This window comes from Amblyraja radiata, chromosome 4, assembly GCF_010909765.2.
Source record: "Amblyraja radiata isolate CabotCenter1 chromosome 4, sAmbRad1.1.pri, whole genome shotgun sequence".
In the NCBI taxonomy this organism is placed as follows: Eukaryota; Metazoa; Chordata; class Chondrichthyes; order Rajiformes; family Rajidae; genus Amblyraja; species Amblyraja radiata.
The window spans coordinates 118510671-118531518 of NC_045959.1; the positions used below are offsets into that span (position 1 = coordinate 118510671).

General features: G+C 49.6%; 2 protein-coding genes across 2 annotated transcripts in view; one reads left to right on the forward strand and one right to left on the reverse strand.

Moving 5' to 3' along the window:
• The window catches only part of jmjd4 (jumonji domain containing 4), a 35466-nt gene extending 32817 nt beyond the window's left edge, over positions 1–2649 (forward strand). The window contains exon 8 of the transcript XR_004411827.1: positions 1540–2649. The gene's annotated coding sequence lies outside the window, so the exon portion shown is untranslated. The remainder of the gene's footprint in view (positions 1–1539) is intronic.
• A 752-nt stretch (positions 2650–3401) lies between these two features.
• als2cl (ALS2 C-terminal like) overlaps positions 3402–20848 on the reverse strand; it is a 100584-nt gene continuing 83137 nt past the window's right edge. The window contains exons 21-27 of the mRNA XM_033020423.1: positions 20279–20335; positions 18923–19099; positions 15808–15850; positions 10453–10514; positions 9716–9865; positions 8132–8228; positions 3402–3758 (exon numbers count right to left, since the gene is read on the reverse strand). Coding sequence (XP_032876314.1) covers positions 3702–3758; positions 8132–8228; positions 9716–9865; positions 10453–10514; positions 15808–15850; positions 18923–19099; positions 20279–20335 — 643 coding nt within the window. The 3' untranslated portion in view covers positions 3402–3701. The remainder of the gene's footprint in view (positions 3759–8131; positions 8229–9715; positions 9866–10452; positions 10515–15807; positions 15851–18922; positions 19100–20278; positions 20336–20848) is intronic.

A 20848-nucleotide genomic window follows, 5' to 3' on the forward strand; every position in this document is an offset into this window, starting at 1 on the left:
GTTTGACCGGGGTCTCAAAGAGAGTAGAAAGTGCACTATCGGACCCCTTGAATCTGAACTCCTGAGAGTGCCCAGGAACACTGTGGTCCTTCGTCCGAAGTTGATCTGGTTCCCTGCCAAGATTCTTGACAAATAACGTATGGCAAGACATTTTCGTTGATTGAGCAGCTCAGAGTTGGGAACTAGTGCTCCGGAAGTACCATGTGGGTTGAGATTGAAGATAAGATATTATAGGGTCCTTCGATTGACTACATGCGGTCTGTTGAAATTAATGGGTGAGATAATAGATAATAAATCGCGCCGAGTTTTGCTGTAGCCGTCACTAAACAGCACCAAGCTAGATTTTCCCAAATTCATTTTATTGTTTTACATTCATAGCGTTTTCCACCACCCTTCCAAGTACTGTACGTACTGTTTAAATACAGAAGACAAACCTCGCTAAAGAACAACAATTAATTTCAGGCAGACAAAAATGCTGGAGAAACTCAGCGGGTGAGGCGGCATCTATGGAGCGAAGGAAAGGGTGACGTTTCGACCCGAAACGTCACCCATTCCTTCGCTCCATAGATGCCGCCTCACCCGCTGAGTTTCTCCAGCATTTTTGTCTACCTCCGATTGTTCCAGCATCTGCAGTTCCTTCTTAAACAATTAATTTCAGGATCACATCATTGGTAAATACAAAATAAATGTTAAAATATTTGTTTACAAAAAAACAAAATATACAAACCCCTTCCAACATTCATCCCCCTAATCCAATTATAATATAAATGGGCAGAGCTGCTGCGAAAGGCCCATGAAATGAAAGGTCTTGTAGATTTTTCTAACTAGACTTCAGTTTCACCCCACCTATGTAATTAAACATAATACCCGACACAGATTTACAAATTTAATCATACCTGTTGCAAAGGGGATAGCAGTTTATACAAAATAAAGACTATATTTGAGCTACCCATATCACAATGATATATATATACACCTTGCATTTTAAGCAAACTAGATTGTCGTTCCACACCACTATTGCATGGATAAAGAATGTAATAGGCAGTCAACATTATTCTTTGCACTGTGAACCAGTCAAAGGTCCCACCGTAACCTGAATGTTGAGTTGAGACTTCCCCCAAGATAATATTTCAGAAATTTAAAGCATTTTCTTTCAGCCTGTGATTGATTGATTGAAAGATACAGCATGGAAACAGGCCCTTCGGCCCACCGAGTCAATGCTGGCTATCGGCCACCCGTTCACACGTGTTCTGTGTTATCCTGCTCCCTACACACTAGGGGTAACTGACAGAGGGCCAATTAACCTACAAACCCGCATGTCTTTGGGAGGAGACTGGAGCACCCAGAGGATCACGGGGAGAACGTGCAAACTCCACACAGGTCAGGGTCGAACCCGGGTCTCTGGCGCTGTGAGGCAGCGGCTCTTCCAACTGCCCCACTGTGTCACCCAGCTATGCTTTAATGACTGGAGATGTCCAGTACACATCAGCCTGAAGAAGGATCCCGACCTAAAACATTGTCTGTCTATCCTCTCCACAGATGCTGCCTGACCCACTGAGTTCCTCCAGCACTTTGTGTGTTGATCAAGATTGCAGCATCTGCAGTTCCTTGTGTCTCCACTTTCACTCCAGTCTTTATACGCTATAAAATGGACCTTGGTGAGATATCCCTGTAACAGTTTTTCTCTAGATGATTGCACCGTACCCTGAGGCACACCATGAGTCACAGGCCTCCAGTCTGAGAAGCAACCTTCCACCATCACCCTCTGCTTCCTTCCATGGAGCCAATTTGCTGTCCATTCGGCTGTTTCTCCTTGGATCCCATGCTATCTAACCTACCATGCGGAACCTTGCCGAACGCCCTTCTGAAGTCCATGTACACAACATCTACACCTCTGCCCTCATCGACCTTTTTGGTCACGTCTTCATAAAAATTAATAAGATTTGTGAGACACGACCTCCCACATACAAAACCATGCTGACTCAGCCCTTCCCCATCCAAATGCCTGTATATCCTATCCCTCAGAATACTCTCTAGTGACTTTCCAACTACAGATGTTAAGCTCACCGGCCTATAGTTCCCAGCATTTTCCCTGCAGCCCTTCTTTAAAAGAGGCACAACATTTGCCACCCTCCAAATGTAATAGAGTATCCAAAATTATGAGGCAAATATAGGATAGATAGTCAGAACCTTCCCCACCCCCAGGGTGGAAATGTCAAATATTAGCTTGCATAGCCTTAAGGTGAGAGGTGCAAAGTTTAAAGGACATGTGTGGGGCAGGTTTTTTTACACAGAGGGTGGTGGGTGCCTGGAACGCGCTGCCAGGGGTGGTGGTGGAGGCAGATACGATAGTTGTGTTTAAGAGGCTTTTAGACAGGCACATGGATATGCGGGGAATGGAGGGATACGGATCACGTGCTGGCAGAATTGTTCTCGGCATCATGTTGGGCACAGACATTGTGGGCCGAAGGGCCTGTTCCTGTGCTGTGCCGTTCTCTGTTCTAAAATCCTTCACAGCAATGGCCGCCACTTGACAGATTGATTGATTCTTCAACTGAAACGGCACTCCTTTTCCAGAAGAGGAACTTAGGAGCATATACTTGAATATGCACTGAGTCCAAAGACAAAATAAAAGACTTTAAGGTTGAATTCAATTGCTGTCTTATTTTTACAACATGGTGGGGCCGGAAGGGAGGGTCCTAGCCTGTCCTTTAACTGCAGTTGTAGGAAGAAGAAGTCAAAGACGTCAAGTCGACTCCAGCTGAACAACAATGTTGTCAGATTTTTTAAAGCATCTGGTCTTCCCACATTCATTTCACATTAAACTTTCGCGGTTTGCTTTCTGAGCTTGTTTCCCGCTCATAGTATAGACGTTGGGAGATCATGTTGCAGTGTATAAGACGTTGGTGAGGCCGCATTTAGAGTATTATGTTCAGTTCTGGGCACCATGCTATAGGAAAGATGTTGTCAAGCTGGAAAGGGTACAGAGAGGATTTATGAGGATATTGCCAGGACTCGAGTGTCTGAGCTATAGGGCAGGCTGGGACTCTGTTCCTTGGAGTGCAGGAGGATGAGGGGGAATCTTATAGAGGTGTATAAAATCATGAGAGGAATAGATCGGGTAGATGCACAGAGTCTCTTGCCCAGAGTAGGGGAATCGAGGACCAGAGGACATAGGTTTAAGGTGAAGGGGAAAAGATTTAATAGGAATCTGAGGGGTGACTTTTTCACACAGAGGGTGGTGGGTGTGTGGAACGAGCTGCCGGAGGAGGTAGTTGAGGCTGGGACTATCCCAACGTTTAAGAAACAGTTAGGCCCACCGAGTCCGTGCCGACCCGCGATCACACTAGTGCTACCCTATTTACATTTTTACCATAGCCAATTAACCTACAAACCTGCACGTCATTGGAGTGTGGGAGGAAACTGGAGCTCCTGGAGAAAACCCATGCAGGTCACGGGGAGAACGTGCAAACTCCGTATAGTCAGGATTGAACCAGACACTCTGGCGCTGTACTACCATGCTGCCCGTTTGAAGTGATTTTCAGCTTGGTTCAGTTTCTGCCTGATACTGTTTATACGTCAAACGAGGTGCTGGAGGAGCGTCTGTTCGCCCGCACCTCCCTGCTCGATCAGCGTTCCACGTTCCCCATGATCAGCGTTCCCGTCACAAGTCTCCCCCAGTTCCCTCTCCTCATGGTCCATCATTTGGGCAAACTGCTGGGTCGGATTTCCTCTCTCTGAATGTGCTGGTAGCAAGACTGTAATGAAACAAGTCGCAATTAAAAAGCTGCTTGTGTTATCCCTAATTACAACAGATAATCCTCCGACATTTTCGCCACCTCCAACGGGATCCCACCACTGGCCACATCTTCCCATCTCCTCCCCTTTCGGCTTTCCGCAGAGACCGCTCTCTCCGTAACTCCCTGGCCAATTCGTCCCTGGCCACATCTTCCCCCCCCTCCCCCGGGGTATTTCCCTTGCAACCGCAGGAAATGCTACACTTTTCGCTTTACCTCCCCCTCTTGACTCCATCCAAGGACCCAAGCAGTCTTTCCAGGTGAGGCAGAGGTTCACCTGCACCTCCAACCTCATCTATTGCACCCGCAGCTCTAGGTGTCAGCTGCTCTACATCGGTGAGACCAAGCGTAGGCTTGGCGATCGCTTCACCCAACACCTCCGCACAGTTCGCAATAACCAACCTGATCTCCCGGTAGCTCAGCACTTCAACTCCCCCTCCCATTCCGAATCTGACCTTTCTGTCCTGGGCCTCCATCCACGCCCAGAGTGAGTCCCACCGCAAATTGGCGGAGCAACACCTTATATTTCGCTAGGGTAGTTTACACCCCAGCGGTATGAACATTGACTTCTCCAATTTCAGGTAGTCCCTGCTTTCTCCCTCCTTCCCCTCCCATTCCCAGCTCTCCCACATCCCACTGTCTCCACCTCTTCCTTTCCTCTTCCCGCCCCCACCCCACATCAGTCTGAAGAAGGGTCTCAAGCCGAAACGTCATCTATTCCTTCGCTCCATAGATGCTGTCACCCGCTGAGTTTCTCCAGCATTTTTGTCTACCTACCAATTAATTACTAAATTACCGTGCCCCTAATTAGTCACTGAGCTGAAACATTAAAAGCCATGTCCCACTGTACGGGTTCATTCAAGAGCTCTCCGAGTTTGCCCTGATTCGAACTCGGAGAATTACGGTAATGGCCGCTCGTGGGTACTCGGGGCTCTCGTGGACATTTTTCAACATGTTGAAAAATCTTCACTAGTCTTCCCGAGGTTACCGCTTTTCTCGAGTACCTGCCGTTAGCGTTACGAGCCGCAAAGAGACGTCCCCGAGCTCCGACGTACCCGCTACGTACATTCTACGTGCTTACCACGTGTTTGATTTTTTTTTAAACTCGGGAGAGCTCTTGAATGAACTCGTACAGTGGGACAGGGCTTTAACTTTGTTCCTGACTCCTCAGATTCTGCATGGCCGATCTATTCCATTAAAGGATAGAAATTCATCCAATAATCTATTGTACTTGAGTTTGACTTGATGGTATTTATGTTTAGTCTTTAATAATAATAATAATACATTTTATTTATGGGCGCCTTTCTAGAGTCTCAAGGACACCTTACAAAAATTGAGCATGTATAGGAAAAACATGTAAGGGGAATGAAATAAATAGTAGAGACATGACTAGTACACAAAGTAAAGACAGAATTCAATACAAAACACAGCATGAGGCAATTAATGCACAGATGAAAAGGGACGGGGACGTGGGGCTAAGGATAGGCAGAGGTGAAGAGATGGGTCTTGAGGCGGGACTGGAAGATGGGGAGGGACACGGAATTGCGGATCAGTTGGGGGAGGGAGTTCCAGAGCCTGGGAGCTGCCCTGGAGAAGGCTCTGTCCCCAAAACTGCGGAGGTTGGACTTGTGGATGGAGAGGAGACCGGCTGATGTGGATCTGAGGGACCATGAGGGTTGGTAGGGGGAGAGGAGGTCAGTGAGATATGTGGGGGCCAGATGGTGGAGGGCTTTGTAGGCGAGGACCAGGATTTTGTAGGTGATCCGGTGGGAGATGGGAAGCCAGTGAAGTTTTTGAGGACTGGAGTGATGTGATGCCAGGATTTGGTGTGGGTGATGAGTCGGGCGGCTGCGTTCTGGACCAGTTGGAGTCGGTTGATGTAGGTGGAGCTGATGCCAAGGAGAAGTGAGTTGCAATAGTCCAGTCGGGAGGAGATGAAGGCATGGATGAGTCTTTCAGCAGCAGGCGGTGTGAGAGAGGGTCTGAGTTTGGCGATGTTGCGGAGATGAAAGAAGGAGGTTTTAATGACATGGCGGATGTGAGGCTCAAGGGAGAGGGTGGAATCAAAGATCACGCCAAGGTTGCGGGCCTGGGGAGATGGGGAGACAGTGGTGCCGTCGATGGTGAGAGTGGGGTTATTGATTTTGCTGAGTGTGGCTTTGGAGCCTATGAGGAGGAATTCTGTCTTATCGCTGTTGAGTTTGAGGAAATTATGTTGCATCCAGGTTTTTATAGCTGACAAACAGGAGTTGATATGGGAGAGGGGGGGGTTGTGGGGGGATTTGGTGCCAAGGTAAATCTGGGTGTCATCAGCGTAACAGTGGAAGTCCAGATTGAAGTGGCGGAGTATCTGACCAAGGGGGAGGATGTAGATGATGAAGAGGAGGGGGCCGAGTACGGAGCCTTGGGGAACGCCTTGAGTGACTGCGGCTGTAGCAGAGGTGTGGTTGTGGAGAGAGATGAAGTGGGATCTGTTGGAAAGGTAGGAACGGAGCCAGCTGAGTGCAGAGCCTTCAATGCCGAGGTCCTTGAGTCTGGTGAGCAGGATGTTATGGTTCACTGTATCGAAGGCTGCGCTCAGGTCGAGGAGGATGAGGATGTTGAGGGAACCAGTGTCAGCAGAGGTGAGGAGGTCGTTGAGGACTTTGAGGAGAGCAGTTTCTGTGCTATGGAGGGGTCGAAAGCCAGATTGGAGGGGTTCAAGTAGGTTATTTTAGGCCGGGGGTGTGCAACCTTGTTCTGCATAGGGGCCGGGACGCATGTCTGTGAGCGGATGGCGGGCCACATCTATCACGTGTCCACATGGATCCCGCCTCCATTCCGCCCCGGATGGCAGGCATCACGTGTTCACAGAAGGTAGACAATAATGCTGGAGAAACTCAACGGGTTGAGGCAGCCACGTGCGATCTTTGCAGGTCTCACCCGCTGAGTTTCTCCAGCATTTTTGTCGACCTTCCATTTTTCCAGCATCTGCGGTTCTTTCTTAAAAGTGTTCACAGATGGTGCGCGCCCGTGCCGGCGGCTTTGCGCAGGATGGGGTACAGACAGAGCTCGGGGCTCGGCCGCGCTCAATGCGCTCGGTGAGCCAGTTGTTTAAGGGGGGAAAACAAATCTGCCTGTGGGCCGGATGATTTCGGGTTACGGGCCGCATTCGGCCCGGGGGCCGTAGGTTGCCGACCCCTGCTTTAGCCTTTAGCGATGCCCAGCATGGAAATAGGCCCTTCGGCCAACCGAGTCCACTGATCACTCCGTACACTAACACTAGGGACAATTTACAGAGGCCAATTAAACTACAAACCTGCACGTCTTTGGAATGTGAGGAAACTGGAGCACCCGGAGAAATCCCACGGGGAGAACGTACCAACTCCGTACAGACAGCACCCGCAGTCATGATCGAACCCGGGTCTCCAGCGCTGTGAGGTAGCAACTCTACCGCTGTGCCACCATGCTGCCCTGATCTGATCATATTGGATAGCTTGCAGGACTTATGGCCCTGTCCCACGGTACGAGTTCATTCCAAGAGCTCTCCCGAGTTAAAATAAAATCAAACTCGTGGTAAGCATGGAGAATGAACGTAGCGGGTACGTCGGAGCTCGGGGACGTCTCTTAGCGGCTCGTAACGCTAACGGCAGGTACTCGGGAAGACTCGCTAACGGCAGGTAAGCTCGGGAAGACTCGTGAAGATTTTTCAACAAGATGAAAAATGTCCACGAGAGCCCCGAGTACCGACGAGTGGCCATTACCGTAAATCTCCGAGTTCGAATCAGGGCAAACTCGGGAGAGCTCTTGGAATGAACTCGTACCGTGGGACAGGGCCATTAGCTTTTCACTGCACCTCAGTACATGTGACAATAATAAGCTTAAACATGGAAAATAGGTGCAGGTGGAGGCCATTCAGCCCTTCGAGCTAGCACCGCCATTCAATATGATCATTGCTGATCATCCAAAATCAGTGCCCCGTTCCTGCTTTCTTCCCATATCCCTTGATACTGTTAGCCCTAAGAGCTAAATCTATCTCTCTCTTGAAAACATCCAGTGAATTGGCCTCCACTTCCTGCTGTGGCAGAGAATTCCAGTTCTACATTACTTTCAAGATTGACACAAAAAGCTGGAGCAACTCTGGAGATAAGGAATTGGTAATGTTTCAAGAAGAGTCTCGATCCGAAACGTCACCCATTCCTTCTCTCCCGAGCTGCTGCCTGTCCCGCTGAGTTACTCCAGCTTTTTGTGTCTATCTCCAGTTTAAACCAGCATCTGCAGTTCCTTCTTCCACATTGCTTTGAGCTTGGTTAAGGACAGGTGTTGGGTAGGCTGTGCCTTGTACAGCAACTCACATCTAGAGCAGTCAGCAGGAAGTCGTTCATTCCACCCACAGTGGTAGGATCCATCATGTCTCGAATTAGGTGGAGTTCAGCTCCAAGATGTTGGATTCTATCACAAAGAGAAAACATCAAATCCACATTATTTCTGCTTTATTTTCATGATGGCAATGCATTGACAATAGACAATCCCTTCGAGCCAGCATCACCATTCAATGTAATCATGGCTGATCATCCCCAATCAGTACCCCGTTCCTGCCTTCTCCCCATATCACCTGACTCCACTATCTTTAAGAGCCCTATCTAGCTCTCTCTTGAAAGTATCCAGAGAGCCGGCCTCCACCGCCCTCTGAGGCAGAGAATTCTCGCAAATTAATCTTTAAAACTTGGTTCTCATCATCGCTCATAAAGTGGATATTATTTTTCATAATTATCCTGAGCCAAATATGAGCCAACATAATTCAAAACTGCATGTTTATAGACATAGAAACATAGAAAATAGGTGCAGGAGTAGGCCATTCGGCCCTTCGAGCCTGCACCGCCATTCAATATGATCATGACTGATCATCCAACTCAGTATTCAGTACCTGCCTTCTCTCCATACCCCCTGATCCCTTTAGCCACAAGGGCCACATCTAACTCCCTCTTAAATATAGCCAATGAACTGGCCTCAACTACCTTGTGTGGCAGAGAATTCCAGAGATTCACCACTCTCTGTGTGAAAAATGTTTTTCTCATCTCGGTCCTAAAAGATTTCCCCCTTATCCTAAAACTGTGACCCCTTGTTCTGGACTTCCCCAACATCGGGAACAATCTTCTTGCATCTAGCCTGTCCAACCCCTTAAGAATTTTGTAAGTTTCTATAAGAACAGTCTCTGCAAAAGAATTACTCAAATTGAAATACCTCAAAGATCAGTACAGCAAATCAGCAGGCCCTTCGGCCCACAATCTCCCATGCTGTTCATGGTGCCCAGTTAACACCTTCTGTCTTGTCATCTCTGGCCTTTGTCTAGCCACCTGCCTTTCAAAAGCCCTCCTCACCTGTACCAACCTATTACCTGCCAGGCTTTGTCCCGCCTCCACCTCTCTGCCAGCTTTCCCCACCCTACGATCAATCTGAAGAAGGGTCCCAACCCGAAACGTCACCTATCCATGTTCTCCAGAGATGCTGCCTGACCCGCTGAGTTACTCCAGCACTCTGTGAAACGTCACCTATCCATGTTCTCCACAGATGCTGCCTGACCCGCTGAGTTACTCCAGCACTCTGTGCGTTGTTGTGTTACACCAGCATCTGCAGTTCCTTGTGTCTCGTGTTTTACGTGCTCAGCCCAATTACAGATACGCAAATAGACACAAAATGCTGGAGTAACTCAGCGGGTCAGGCAGCATCTGTGGAGAACATGGATAGGTGACGTTTCACAGAGTGCTGGAGTAACTCAGCGGGTCAGGCAGCATCTGTGGAGAACATGGATAGGTGACGTTTCACAGAGTGCTGGAGTAACTCAGCAGGTCAGGCAGCATCTGTGGAGAAAAGGAATGGGTGAGGTTTTGGGTCGAGACCCTTCTTCAGGCCGGGATGGCCAGGTAACGTCCACTTACTTTGCTCTGGACACCACATAAACCAGCAGTGGCAGTAAGTCGTCCATGGGGAGATTATACTCCCTGTTCAACACTCGAGACACGGTCCTCTCGATTTCATGGTAGGTTTTCATCAAGGTCTCCAGTTTCAGCTGAGGGTCCGCCGTGGTACTGCAGAGAGAGGTTTACATTCACCACGTGCCTGACATTGGTCAAGAGTCTTTCATTGCCATGCGTACCAAAATAGACAATACACAATAGGTGCAGGAGTAGGCCATTTGGCCCATCGAGCCAGCACCGCCATTCAATGTGATCATGGCTGATCATCCACAATCAGTACCCCGTTCCTGCCTTCTCCCCATATCCCCTGACTCTGCTATTTTTAAGAGCCCTATCTAGCTCTCTCTTGAAAGCATCCAGAGAACCTGCCTCCACCGCCCTCTGAGGCAGAGAATTCCACAGACTCACAACTCTCTGTGAGAAAAAGTGTTTCCTCGTCTCCATTCTAAATGGCTGACCCCTTATTCTTGAACTGTGTGTGTGGCCCCTGGTTCTGGACTCCCCCAACATCGGGAACATGTTTCCTGCCTCTAGCGTGTCCAAACCCTTAACGATCTTGACAAGGAGTGTAACATAGTTGTACAGTAGTTTATCGTTAGTCGTGTATTATGGCGGTGGGTTCTGTCTTGCTTCTTAATACTCTCAATTAACCAGCTTCTTCATTGAATAAACCGATTATTTCCCGTGCGATTGCTCACCTGATTTTCTGGAAACACAGGATGGCGGAGGTGAAACAAACATCCTTCACGATGGAAATCCTCTGCAGAAAAACAAAGATAGTCGAGAGTTAGTGGTTGGGGTCCCGACACTGAACCTTGTCAGTCCTCACCAGTCCTGTCGAATCACAAACCCTGTGGACGCAGCCCAGACCATCACACAAACCAACCTCCCTTCCATTGACTCCATCTACACCTCACGCTGCCTCGGCAAGGCCAGCAGCATCATCAAGGACCAGTCGCACCCTGGCCACTCCCTCTTCTCCCCTCTCCCATCGGGCAAAAGGTACAGAAGTGTGAAAACGCACACCTCCAGATTCAGGGAAAGTTTCTTCCCAGCTGTTATCAGGCAATTGAACCATCCTCTCACCAACTAGAGAGCAGTTCTGAGCTATCATCAATCTCACTTGGAGACCCTCAGACTATCTTTAATCAGACTTTACTGGACTTTATCTTGTGCTAAATGTTATTCCTTTTATTATATCATAGAGTTATGGAGTCATAGAATGATACAATGTGGAACTTTGGCCCAAGTTGCCCGCACTGACCAACATGTCCCAGCTACACTAGTCCCACCTGCCTGCGTTTGGTCCGTATCCCTCCAAACTTGTCCTATCCATGTACCTGTCTAGCTGTTTCTTAAACGTTTGGATAGTCCCAGCCTCAACTACCTCCTCTGGCAGCTTGTTCCATACAAAAAGTTACCTCTCAGATTCCTATTAAATCTTTTCCCCTTCACCTTGAACCTATGTCCTCTGGTCCTCAATTCCCCTACTCTGGGCAAGAGACTCTGTGCGTCTACACGATCTATTCCTCTCATGATTTTGTACACCTCTATAAGATCTCCCCCTCATTCTCCTGTGCTCCAAGGAATAGAGACCCAGCCGACTAAAGCTCTCCCTATAGCTCACACCCTCTAGTCCTGGCAACATCCTCGTAAAAATCTTCTCTCCCCCCTTACCTCCATCCCTTGGACCTAAGCAGTCTTTCCAGGAGCGGCAGAGGTTCACCTGCACCTCCTCCAACCTCATCTATTGCATCCGCTGCTCTAGGTGTCAACTGCTCTACATCGGTGAGACCAAGCGCAGGCTTGACGATCGCTTCGCCCAGCACCTCCGCTCAGTTCGCAGTAACCAACCTGATCTCCCGGAGGCTCAGCACCTCGACTCCCCCTCCCATTCCCAATCCGACCTCCCTGTCCTGGGCCTCCTCCATGGCCAGAGTGAGTCCCACCGTAAATTGGAGGAACAGCACCTCATATTTCGCTTGGGCAGTTTACACCCCAGCGGTATGAACATTGACTTCTCCAATTTCAGGTAGTCCCTGCTTTCTCCCTCCTTCCCCTCCCCTTCCCAGCTCCCCCACAGCCCAGTGTCTCCGCCTCTTCCTTTCTTCCTCCCGCCCCCACACTCCCCCACCCCCACATCAGTTGAAGAAGGGTCTCGACCCGAAACGCCACCTATTCCTTCGCTCTATAGATGCTGCCCCACCCGCTGAGTTTCTACAACATTTTTGTCTACCTATAAATCTTCTCTGAACCCTTTCAAGCTTTGACAATATCTTTCCTATAACATGGTGCCCAGAACTGAACATAATATTCTTAATGCCCCAACGTCTTATACAATTGCAACATAACCTCCCAACATCTACCGCCTCAACTTCTCCACTCCCCTGTCTCACTCCAATCTCTCCCCCCATGAACGTTCTGCCATCGACTCACTCCGCAACAACCCAGATTGGGTTATCAAACCCGCCGACAAGGGAGGTGCCGTGGTAGTCTGGCGCGCCGATCTCTACAAAGCTGAGGCCACGCGCCAACTCTCGGACACCTCCTCCTACTTACCCCTGGACCATGACCCCACTGACGAGCACCAGGCCACCATCTCTAGCACCATCACCGACTTCATCAACTCCCACGCCCTGCCTGACCAAGCCTCCAAACTCATCGTTCCCCAGCCCCGCACGGCCCGATTTTACCTTCTCCCTAAAATCCACAAACCTGACTGTCCCGATAGACCCATTGTCTCTGCCTGTTCGTGCCCCACCGAACTCATTTCCAAATACCTTGACTCCATCCTATCCCCCTTGGTTAAATCCCTCCCTACCTATGTTCAAGGCACCTCAGACACTCTCCGTCGTCTCCGCACATTCCATTCTCTAGGCCCTCACCCCCTCATCTTCACCATGGACGTCCAGTCACTCTACACCTCCATCCCCCACCAGGATGGCCTCAAAGCCCTCCGGTTCTTCCTCGACCAGAGAAGAAACCTATGTCCAGCCACTGACACTCTCCTCCGCCTAGCGGAACTGGTCCTTACCCTCAATAACTTCACGTTCGACTCCTCCCATTTCCTCCAAATACAAGGCGTAGCTATGGGCACACACATGGGCCCCAGCTACGCCTGCCTCTTTGTCGGTTACGTCGAGCAATCCTTGTTCAATACGTACCAGGGCCCCATCCCCGACCTCTACCTCCGCTACATCGACGACTGCTTTGGTGCCACCTCCTGCACCCACACACAACTGACTGACTTCATCCACTTCACCACTAACTTCCATCCGGCACTCAAATACACCTGGACCATTTCCGACACTTCCCTACCATTCCTTGACCTCACTATCTCCATCGCAGGTGATAGACTCCTGACCGACATCCACTATAAACCCACTGACTCCCATGGCTATCTGGACTACACTTCTTCCCACCCTGCTTCCTGTAAGGACTCCATCCCCAACTCCCAATTCCTCCGTCTACGCCGCATCTGCTCCCAGGATGAGGCGTTCCACACCAGGGCATCTGAAATGTCCTCATTCTTCAGGGAACGGGGGTTCCCCTCCTCCACCATAGATGAGGCTCGCACCAGGGTCTCTTCCATACCCCGCAACACTGCTCTCTCTCCCCATCCCCGCACTCGCAACAAGGGCAGAGTCCCTCTGGTCCTCACCTTTCACCCCACCAGCCGTCACATACAACAAGTAATCCTCTGTCAGTTTCGCCACCTCCAACGTGACCCCACCACTCGCCACATCTTCCCATCTCCCCCCATGTCTGCCTTCCACAAAGACCGCTCCCTCCGCAACTCCTTTATCAATGCTTCCCTTCCCTCCCGCACCACCCCCTCCCCGGGCACTTTCCGTTGCAACCGCAAGAGATGCAACACTTGTCCCTTTACCTCCCCCCTCGACTCCATTCAAGGACCCAAGCAGTCGTTCCAGGTGCGGCAGAGGTTCACCTGCATCTCCTCCAACCTCATCTATTGCATCCGCTGCTCTAGATGTCAGCAGATCTATATCGGTGAGACCAAGCGGAGGTTGGGCGATCGTTTCACCGAACACCTCCGCACGGTCCGCAATAACCAAGCTGACCTCCCGGTGGCTCAGCACTTCAACTCCCCCTCCCACTCCGTCTCCGACCTCTCTGTCCTGGGTCTCCTCCATGGCCACAGCGAGCAACACCGGAAATTGGAGGAACAGCACCTCATATTCCGCTTGGGGAGTCTGCATCCTGGGGGCATGAACATCGAATTCTCCCAATTTTGTTAGTCCTTGCTGTCTCCTCCCCTTCCTCAGTCCCCCTGCTGTCTCCTCCCTTCCCCCAGCCTTCGGGCTCCTCCTCCTTTTTCCTTTCTTGTCCCCGCCCCCCCCACCCCCGATCAGTCTGAAGAAGGGTTTCGGCCTGAAACGTTGCCTATTTCCTTCGGTCCATAGATGCTGCTGCACCCGCTGAGTTTCTCCAGCTTTTTTGTGTACCTCCCAACATCTATACTCACTGTACACGGTGCATGGCTACATTGTATTGTCTTTCCGCTGACTGGTTAGCACACACTAAAAGCTTTTCACTGTACCTCAGTACACGTGACAATAAAATAAAATAAACTGAAACAAAACAAAAACAAACCTATTATTCCCTCCCCGCCCCCTCCCGCCCACCAACTATTTGCTGAAAAGAAATCCCCAGAACCACTCAATGAAAAGAAAAGACACAGAGTGGGACACAGAGTTGGGACGACAGATGGCACAATGGGCTAAGTGTTCGGCTGGCGACCGGAAGGTAGCCAGTTCGAATCCCGCTTGGAGTGCATACTGTCGTTCTGTCCTTGGGCAAGACACTTCACCCACCTTTGCCTGTGTGTGAATGTGTGTGAGTGATTGGTGGTGGTCGGACGGGCCGTAGGCGCAGATTGGCAGCCACGCTTCCGTCAGTCTGCCCCAGGGCAGCTGTGGCTACAGAAGTAGCTTACCACCACCGAGTGTAACTGAGGAGTGAATGAATAATGCGATGTAAAGCGCCTTGAGTATTAGAAAGGCGCTATATAAATCCCATCCATTAGAGTGCTGGAGTAACTCAGCGGGTCAGGCAGCATCTGTGGAGAACATGGATAGGTGACGTTTCACAGAGTGCTGGAGTAACTCAGCGGGTCAGGCAGCATCTGTGGAGAACATGGATAGGTGACGTTTCACAGAGTGCTGGAGTAACTCAGTGGGTCAGGCAGCATCTGTGGAGAACATGAATAGGTGACGTTTCGGGTCGGGACTAGAAAGCACATTTGACGACAAAATTAAAGGAGGTGAATGTGGCAGAGGTGTGAATGATGGAGGAGTAGAGAGGAAGGGAAATAGAACATAGAACAGTACGCAAACAGGCCCTTTGGCCCACAATGTCCGTGCCGCACACAGTGCTAAAATCCCTCCATTTCCTGCATATCCATGAGCCTGTCTAAAAGCCTCTTAAACACCACTATCATATCTGCCTCCACCACCCACCCCTGGCAGCGCGTTCCAGGCACCCACCACCCTCTGTGTAAAACAAACCTGCCCCGCACATCTCCTTTAAACTTTGCCCCACTCACCTTAAAGTGGGAGAGGTGTATCGGCTAACCTGCCGACATCGGACAACAATGTCCCAGCTACACAAGTCCCACTTGCCTGCGCTTGGTCCATATCTCTCCAAACCTGTCTTGTCCATGTAGGTCAGGGTCAGGTAGCATCTCAGGAGAATATGGATAGAGGACGTTTTGGGTCAGGACTCTTATTCACGCTGAAGGAGAGGTCCAACTAGAAACGTCACCTATCCATGTTCCCCACAGATGCTGCCTGACCCGCTGAGTTACTCCAGCACTCTGTGAAACGTCACCTATCCATGTTCTCCACAGATGCTGCCTGACCCACTGAGTTACTCCAGCACTCTGTGTCTTTCTTTTGTAAACCAACCTCTGCAGTTCCTTGTGTTCTCAAATAAGTGGTTCTTCACTTCACCTCTCCTCTTGTTTGTAAACTTTGATGCATATTTTCTCTATTCCTGATCTCAGAAACAAAAGGAACATGGTGCCAGCTTACCTGGTTATTCGTCAGATGCAGGTCTTGAAGTGGCCACAGGATCCTGTGAAGCACAATAGGAGAACGTTCTTTGAGATGTCCAGAGTCATTCTGCATGAGTCTTAGTCATTATTGTTATTGTTTAGTGTAGTTTAGAGATACAGCGCGGAAATAGGCCCTTCGGCCCACCGAGTCCGCGCCGACCAGCGATCCCCGTACACTACCACTATCCTATACACACGAGGGACAATTTACAATTTACCAGTTAACCAGAAGTCAGTTAACAATAGACAATAGACAATAGGTGCAGGAGTAGGCCATTCAGCCCTTCGAGCCAGCACTGCCATTCAATGTGATCATGGGTGATCATCCCCAATCAGTACCCCGTTCCTGCCTTCTCCCCGTATCCCCTGACTCCGCTATCTTTAAGGGCCCTATCTAGCTCTCTCTAGAAAGCATCCAGAGAACCGGCCTCCACCGCCCTCTGAGGCAGAGAATTCCACACTCACAACTCACCACTGAGAAAAAGTGTTTCCTCGTCTCCGTTCTAAATGGCTTACCCCTTATTCTTAAACTGTGGCCCCTGGTTCTGGACTCCCCCAACATCGGGAACATGTTTCCTGCCTCTAGCGTGTCCAAACCCTTAACAATCTTATATGTTTCAATGAGATGCCCTCTCATCCTTCTAAACTCCAGAGTGTACCTACAAACCCGCATGTCTTTGGAGGAGGAAACCGGAGCACCCGGAGAAAACCCACGCAGGTCACGGGGAGAACGGACAAACTCCGTACAGTCAGCGCCCGTAGTCGGGATCGAACCTGTGTCTCTGGCGCTGTGAGGCAGCAACTCTACCGCTGAGCCACCATGCTACTCACTAGCACAGATATAAATTATTCCCAGATGAAGGCTGACCCTGTGGGATAGCAGGACTGATGTACAGAGTTTGGTAGAGTCATAGAGTGACATAATAATGATCCCAGGAATGAGTGGGTCAACGTATGATGGGCGTTTGTCGGCACTGGGCCTGTACTTGCTGGAGTTTAGAAGAATGAGAGGGTGCCTCATTGAAACATTACAGAATAGTGAAAGGCCTGGATAGAGTGGATGTGGAGAGGATGTTTCCACTAGTGGGAGAGTCTAGGACAAGAGGTCGTAGCCTCAGAATTAAAGGACGTTCTTTTAGGAAGCAGATGAGAAATTCCTTTAGTCAGAGGGTGGTGAATCTGTGGAATTCTTTGCCACAGACGGCTGTGGAGGCCACAAGTCAGTGGATATTTTTAAGGCAGGGACGGATAGATTCTTGATTAGTACGGGTGTCAGAGGTTATGGGGGGAAGGCAGGAGAATGGGGTTAGGAGGGAGAGGTAGATCAGCCATGATTGAATGGCGGAGTAGACTTGATGGGCCGAATGGCCTAATTCTGCTCCTATCAATTGTGACCTTATGAGAAACACAAAATGCTGGAGTAACTCGGTGGGTCGGGCATGCTCACACTGATATTGTGAGCTGAAGGGTCTGTTCTTGCGCGATCCTGTTTTCTGTTCTGTCTACTTAGAAAGTCCTTCTTTCGAGAGTTCAGGACAAGCCAACGTGTTTTCTAGCCAACTCCAGCACTTCGTGCCTATCTTTGGATCCTTTATCTTTTATGCCCTTTATGTAGCGAGTATTCGCATACCTTGTGTATGCAAGGAAAGCATTTCACTGTGACTTGTCACATGGGACAATAAAGTATTCATTCATTCATTCATTCATTCATTCATTCATTCATTCATTCATTCATTCATTCATTCATTCATTCATTCATTTGTTTTGTATAAACCAGCATCTGCAATTCCTTTCTATTATTATTCTGCTAAACCTGCCCTGCACCCTCTCCAAAGCCTCCACTTCTTTCCTCTAATGGGGCGACCAGAACTGCAAGCAATACTCCAAATGCAGCCTAACCAAAGTCCGATCCTGACCTCCTGACCCTTATACACGATGACGCAACTTCGCAAAGCAGATTCCTCTCGACAATAACTTCGCTCAGCGTAAGGTCATGAGGAATCGGAGTAGAATTAGGCCATTCGGCCCATCTAGCCCATTCAATCATGGCTGATCAATCTCTCCCCGCTAACCCCATTCCACTGCCTTCTTCCCAGAACCTCTGACACCTGTACTAATCAAGAATCTTCCTGTCCTGGACCTCCTCCATGGCCAGAGTGAGTCCCACCACAAATTGGAGGAGCAGCACCTCATATTTCGCTTGAGTAGTTTATGAACATTGACTTCTCCAATTTCAGGTAGTCCTTGCTTTCTCCCTCCTTCCCCTCCCCTTCCCAGCTCTCCCACAGCCCACTGTCTCCGCCTCTTCCTTTCTTCTTCCCCCCCCACCCACTCCCCCCACATCAGTCTGAAGAAGGGTCTCGACCTGAAACGTCACCTATTCCTTCGCTCCATAGATGCTGCCTGTCCCGCTGAGTTTCTTCAGCATTTTTATCTACCTAAGAATCTATCTACAGTATCTCTGATATAAAAATATCCACTGACTTGGCTTCCACCGCCTTCTGTGGCAGTGAATTCCACAGATCCTTGTGATTGAGGCAGTGCAGCGTAGGTTCACGAGATCGATCCCTGGGATGGCGGGACTGTCATACGAGGAAAGATTGAAAAGACTAGGCTTGTATTCACTGGAGTTTAGAAGGATGAGGGAGGATCTTATAGAAACATAATATAAAAGTATAAAAGGACTGGTCAAGCTAGATGCAGGAAAAATGTTCCCAATGTTGGATGAGTCCAGAACCAGGGGCCACACAGTCTTAGAATAAAGGGGAGGCCATTTAAGACTGAGGTGAGAAAAAACTTTTTCTCCCAGAGAGTTGTGAGTTTGTGGAATTCCCTGCCACAGAGGGCAGTGGAGGCCAAGTCACTGGATGGATTTAAGAGAGAGTTAGATAGAGCTCTAGGGGCTAGTGGAGTCAAGGGGTACGGGGAGAAGGCAGGCACGGGTTATTGATTGGGGACGATCAGCCATGATCACAATGAATGGCGGTGCTGTCTCGAAGGGCCGAATGGCCTCCTCCTTGCATGTTTCTAGATTCCCCACCTTCTGACTAAAGCATGTGAGGTGAAGATGCCCGGGAGGTGTCCACACTTACTTTTGTACTTCCAGCAGCTCCAGTAGCTTAGTGTCGGAGAGATTCTCCAGGTGTAGGATGCCCCTCCAGTAGCTGGAGTCGTCAGCCTCGTGGTACAGCATGTAAAGCATGAAGAGGTCCGGGTAGAACCGTGGTAGGATGATGGGAATAATCACCGTGTAAGCGTTCAGTTCATCGCTACAGCAACAGAAACACACACGTGGAAGCATAAACAAAGTGCAATGCCGTTTATAGTCACAGAGTGATCCAGCGTGGAAACAGGCCCTTCGGCCCAACTTGCCCACATCGGCCAACATGCCCCAGCTACACTACCCCCACCTGCCTGCGTTTGGCCCATATGCACTTCAACTCCCCCTCCCATTCCGAATCCGACCTCTCGGTCCTGGGCCTCCTCCATGGCCGGAGTGAGCAACACCGGAAATTGGAGGAGCAGCACCTCATATTTCGCTTGGGCAGTCTGCACCCTAGCGGCATAAACGTTGAATTCTCCAATGGAGATTCAAGCACCCAAGCAGTCTTTCCAGGTGAGGCAGAGGTTCACCTGCATCTCCTCCAACCTCATCTATTGCATCCGCTGCTCTAGGTGTCAGCTGATCTACATCGGTGAGACCAAACGTAGGCTTGGCGATCGTTTCGCCGAACACCTCGCTCGGTCCGCAATAACCAACCTGACCTCCCGGTGGCTCAGCACTTCAACTCCCCCTCCCATTCCATATCCGACCTTTCTGTCCTGGGCCTCCTCCATGGCCAGAGTGAGCACTACCGTAAATTGGAGGAACAGCACCTCATATTCCGCTTGGGGAGTCTGCATCCTGGGGGCATGAACATTGAATTCTCCCAATTTTGTTAGCCCTTGCTGTCTCCGCCCCTTCCTATCTCTCCCTCAGCCCTCAGGGCTCCTCCTCCTCCTTTTTCCTTTCTTCTCCCCCCCCCCCCCCCCCCCCCCCCCCACCACCCCCCATCAGTCTGAAGAAGGGTTTCGGCCCGAAACGTTGCCTATTTCCTTCGCTCCATAGATGCTGCTGCACCCGCTGAGTTTCTCCAGCATTTTTGTGTACCTTCGATTTTCCAGCATCTGCAGTTCCTTCTTAAACACTAAGTATACCACCATATCAGCATGAATTTATTAGATTAATTTCTATTCTTTGATCAAAATAAAATGCAGGAAATAGACACTGTAGGTCAGACAGAATCTGGAGTTTGGCTGAACGGCCAATGGTGATCGATGGTCGGCAGGGATTCGGTGGGACGAATGGCCTGTTTCCACGCTGTATCTTTCAATTCAGGTTTACAAATGAAATGGCATTTACTTTACGGTTTGCGCTAAGTCATGGCAGAAGATTAAAGTGTGTTTACCTGATGTCACCTACGTCGGAATAATATTCTTTTTCCAGTGACGTGGGCAAGAAATGCCTGAAAAACAATAAATCGTGAGTTAAAAGTCCCCAGAATTCAAAACAGTCTGAAGAAGGGTCCCGACCAGAAACGTTACCTATCCTTTCTCTCCAGAGATGCTGCCTGACCCACTGAGTTACTGAGTCTGAAGAAGGGTCTTGACCCGAAACATCACCTATTCCTTCGCTCCATAGATGCTGCCTGACCCACTGAGTTACTGAGTCTGAAGAAGGGTCTCGACCCGAAACGTCACCTATCCTTTCTCTCCAGAGATGCTGCATGACCCACTGAGTTACTCAGTCTGAAGAAGGGTCTCGACCCGAAACGTCACCTATTCCTTCGCTCCATAGATGCTGCCTCACCCGCTGAGTTTCTCCAGCTTTTTTGTCTACCTTCGATTTTTCCAGCATCTGCAGTTCTTTCTTAAACACTGTGTTGCTCCAGCACTTTGTGTCTATCCCCGAAATTATCAGTTTGCAATTGAATATAAGTTAGATGCATAGATGTATCATCCTATCAACAATCAGAGAG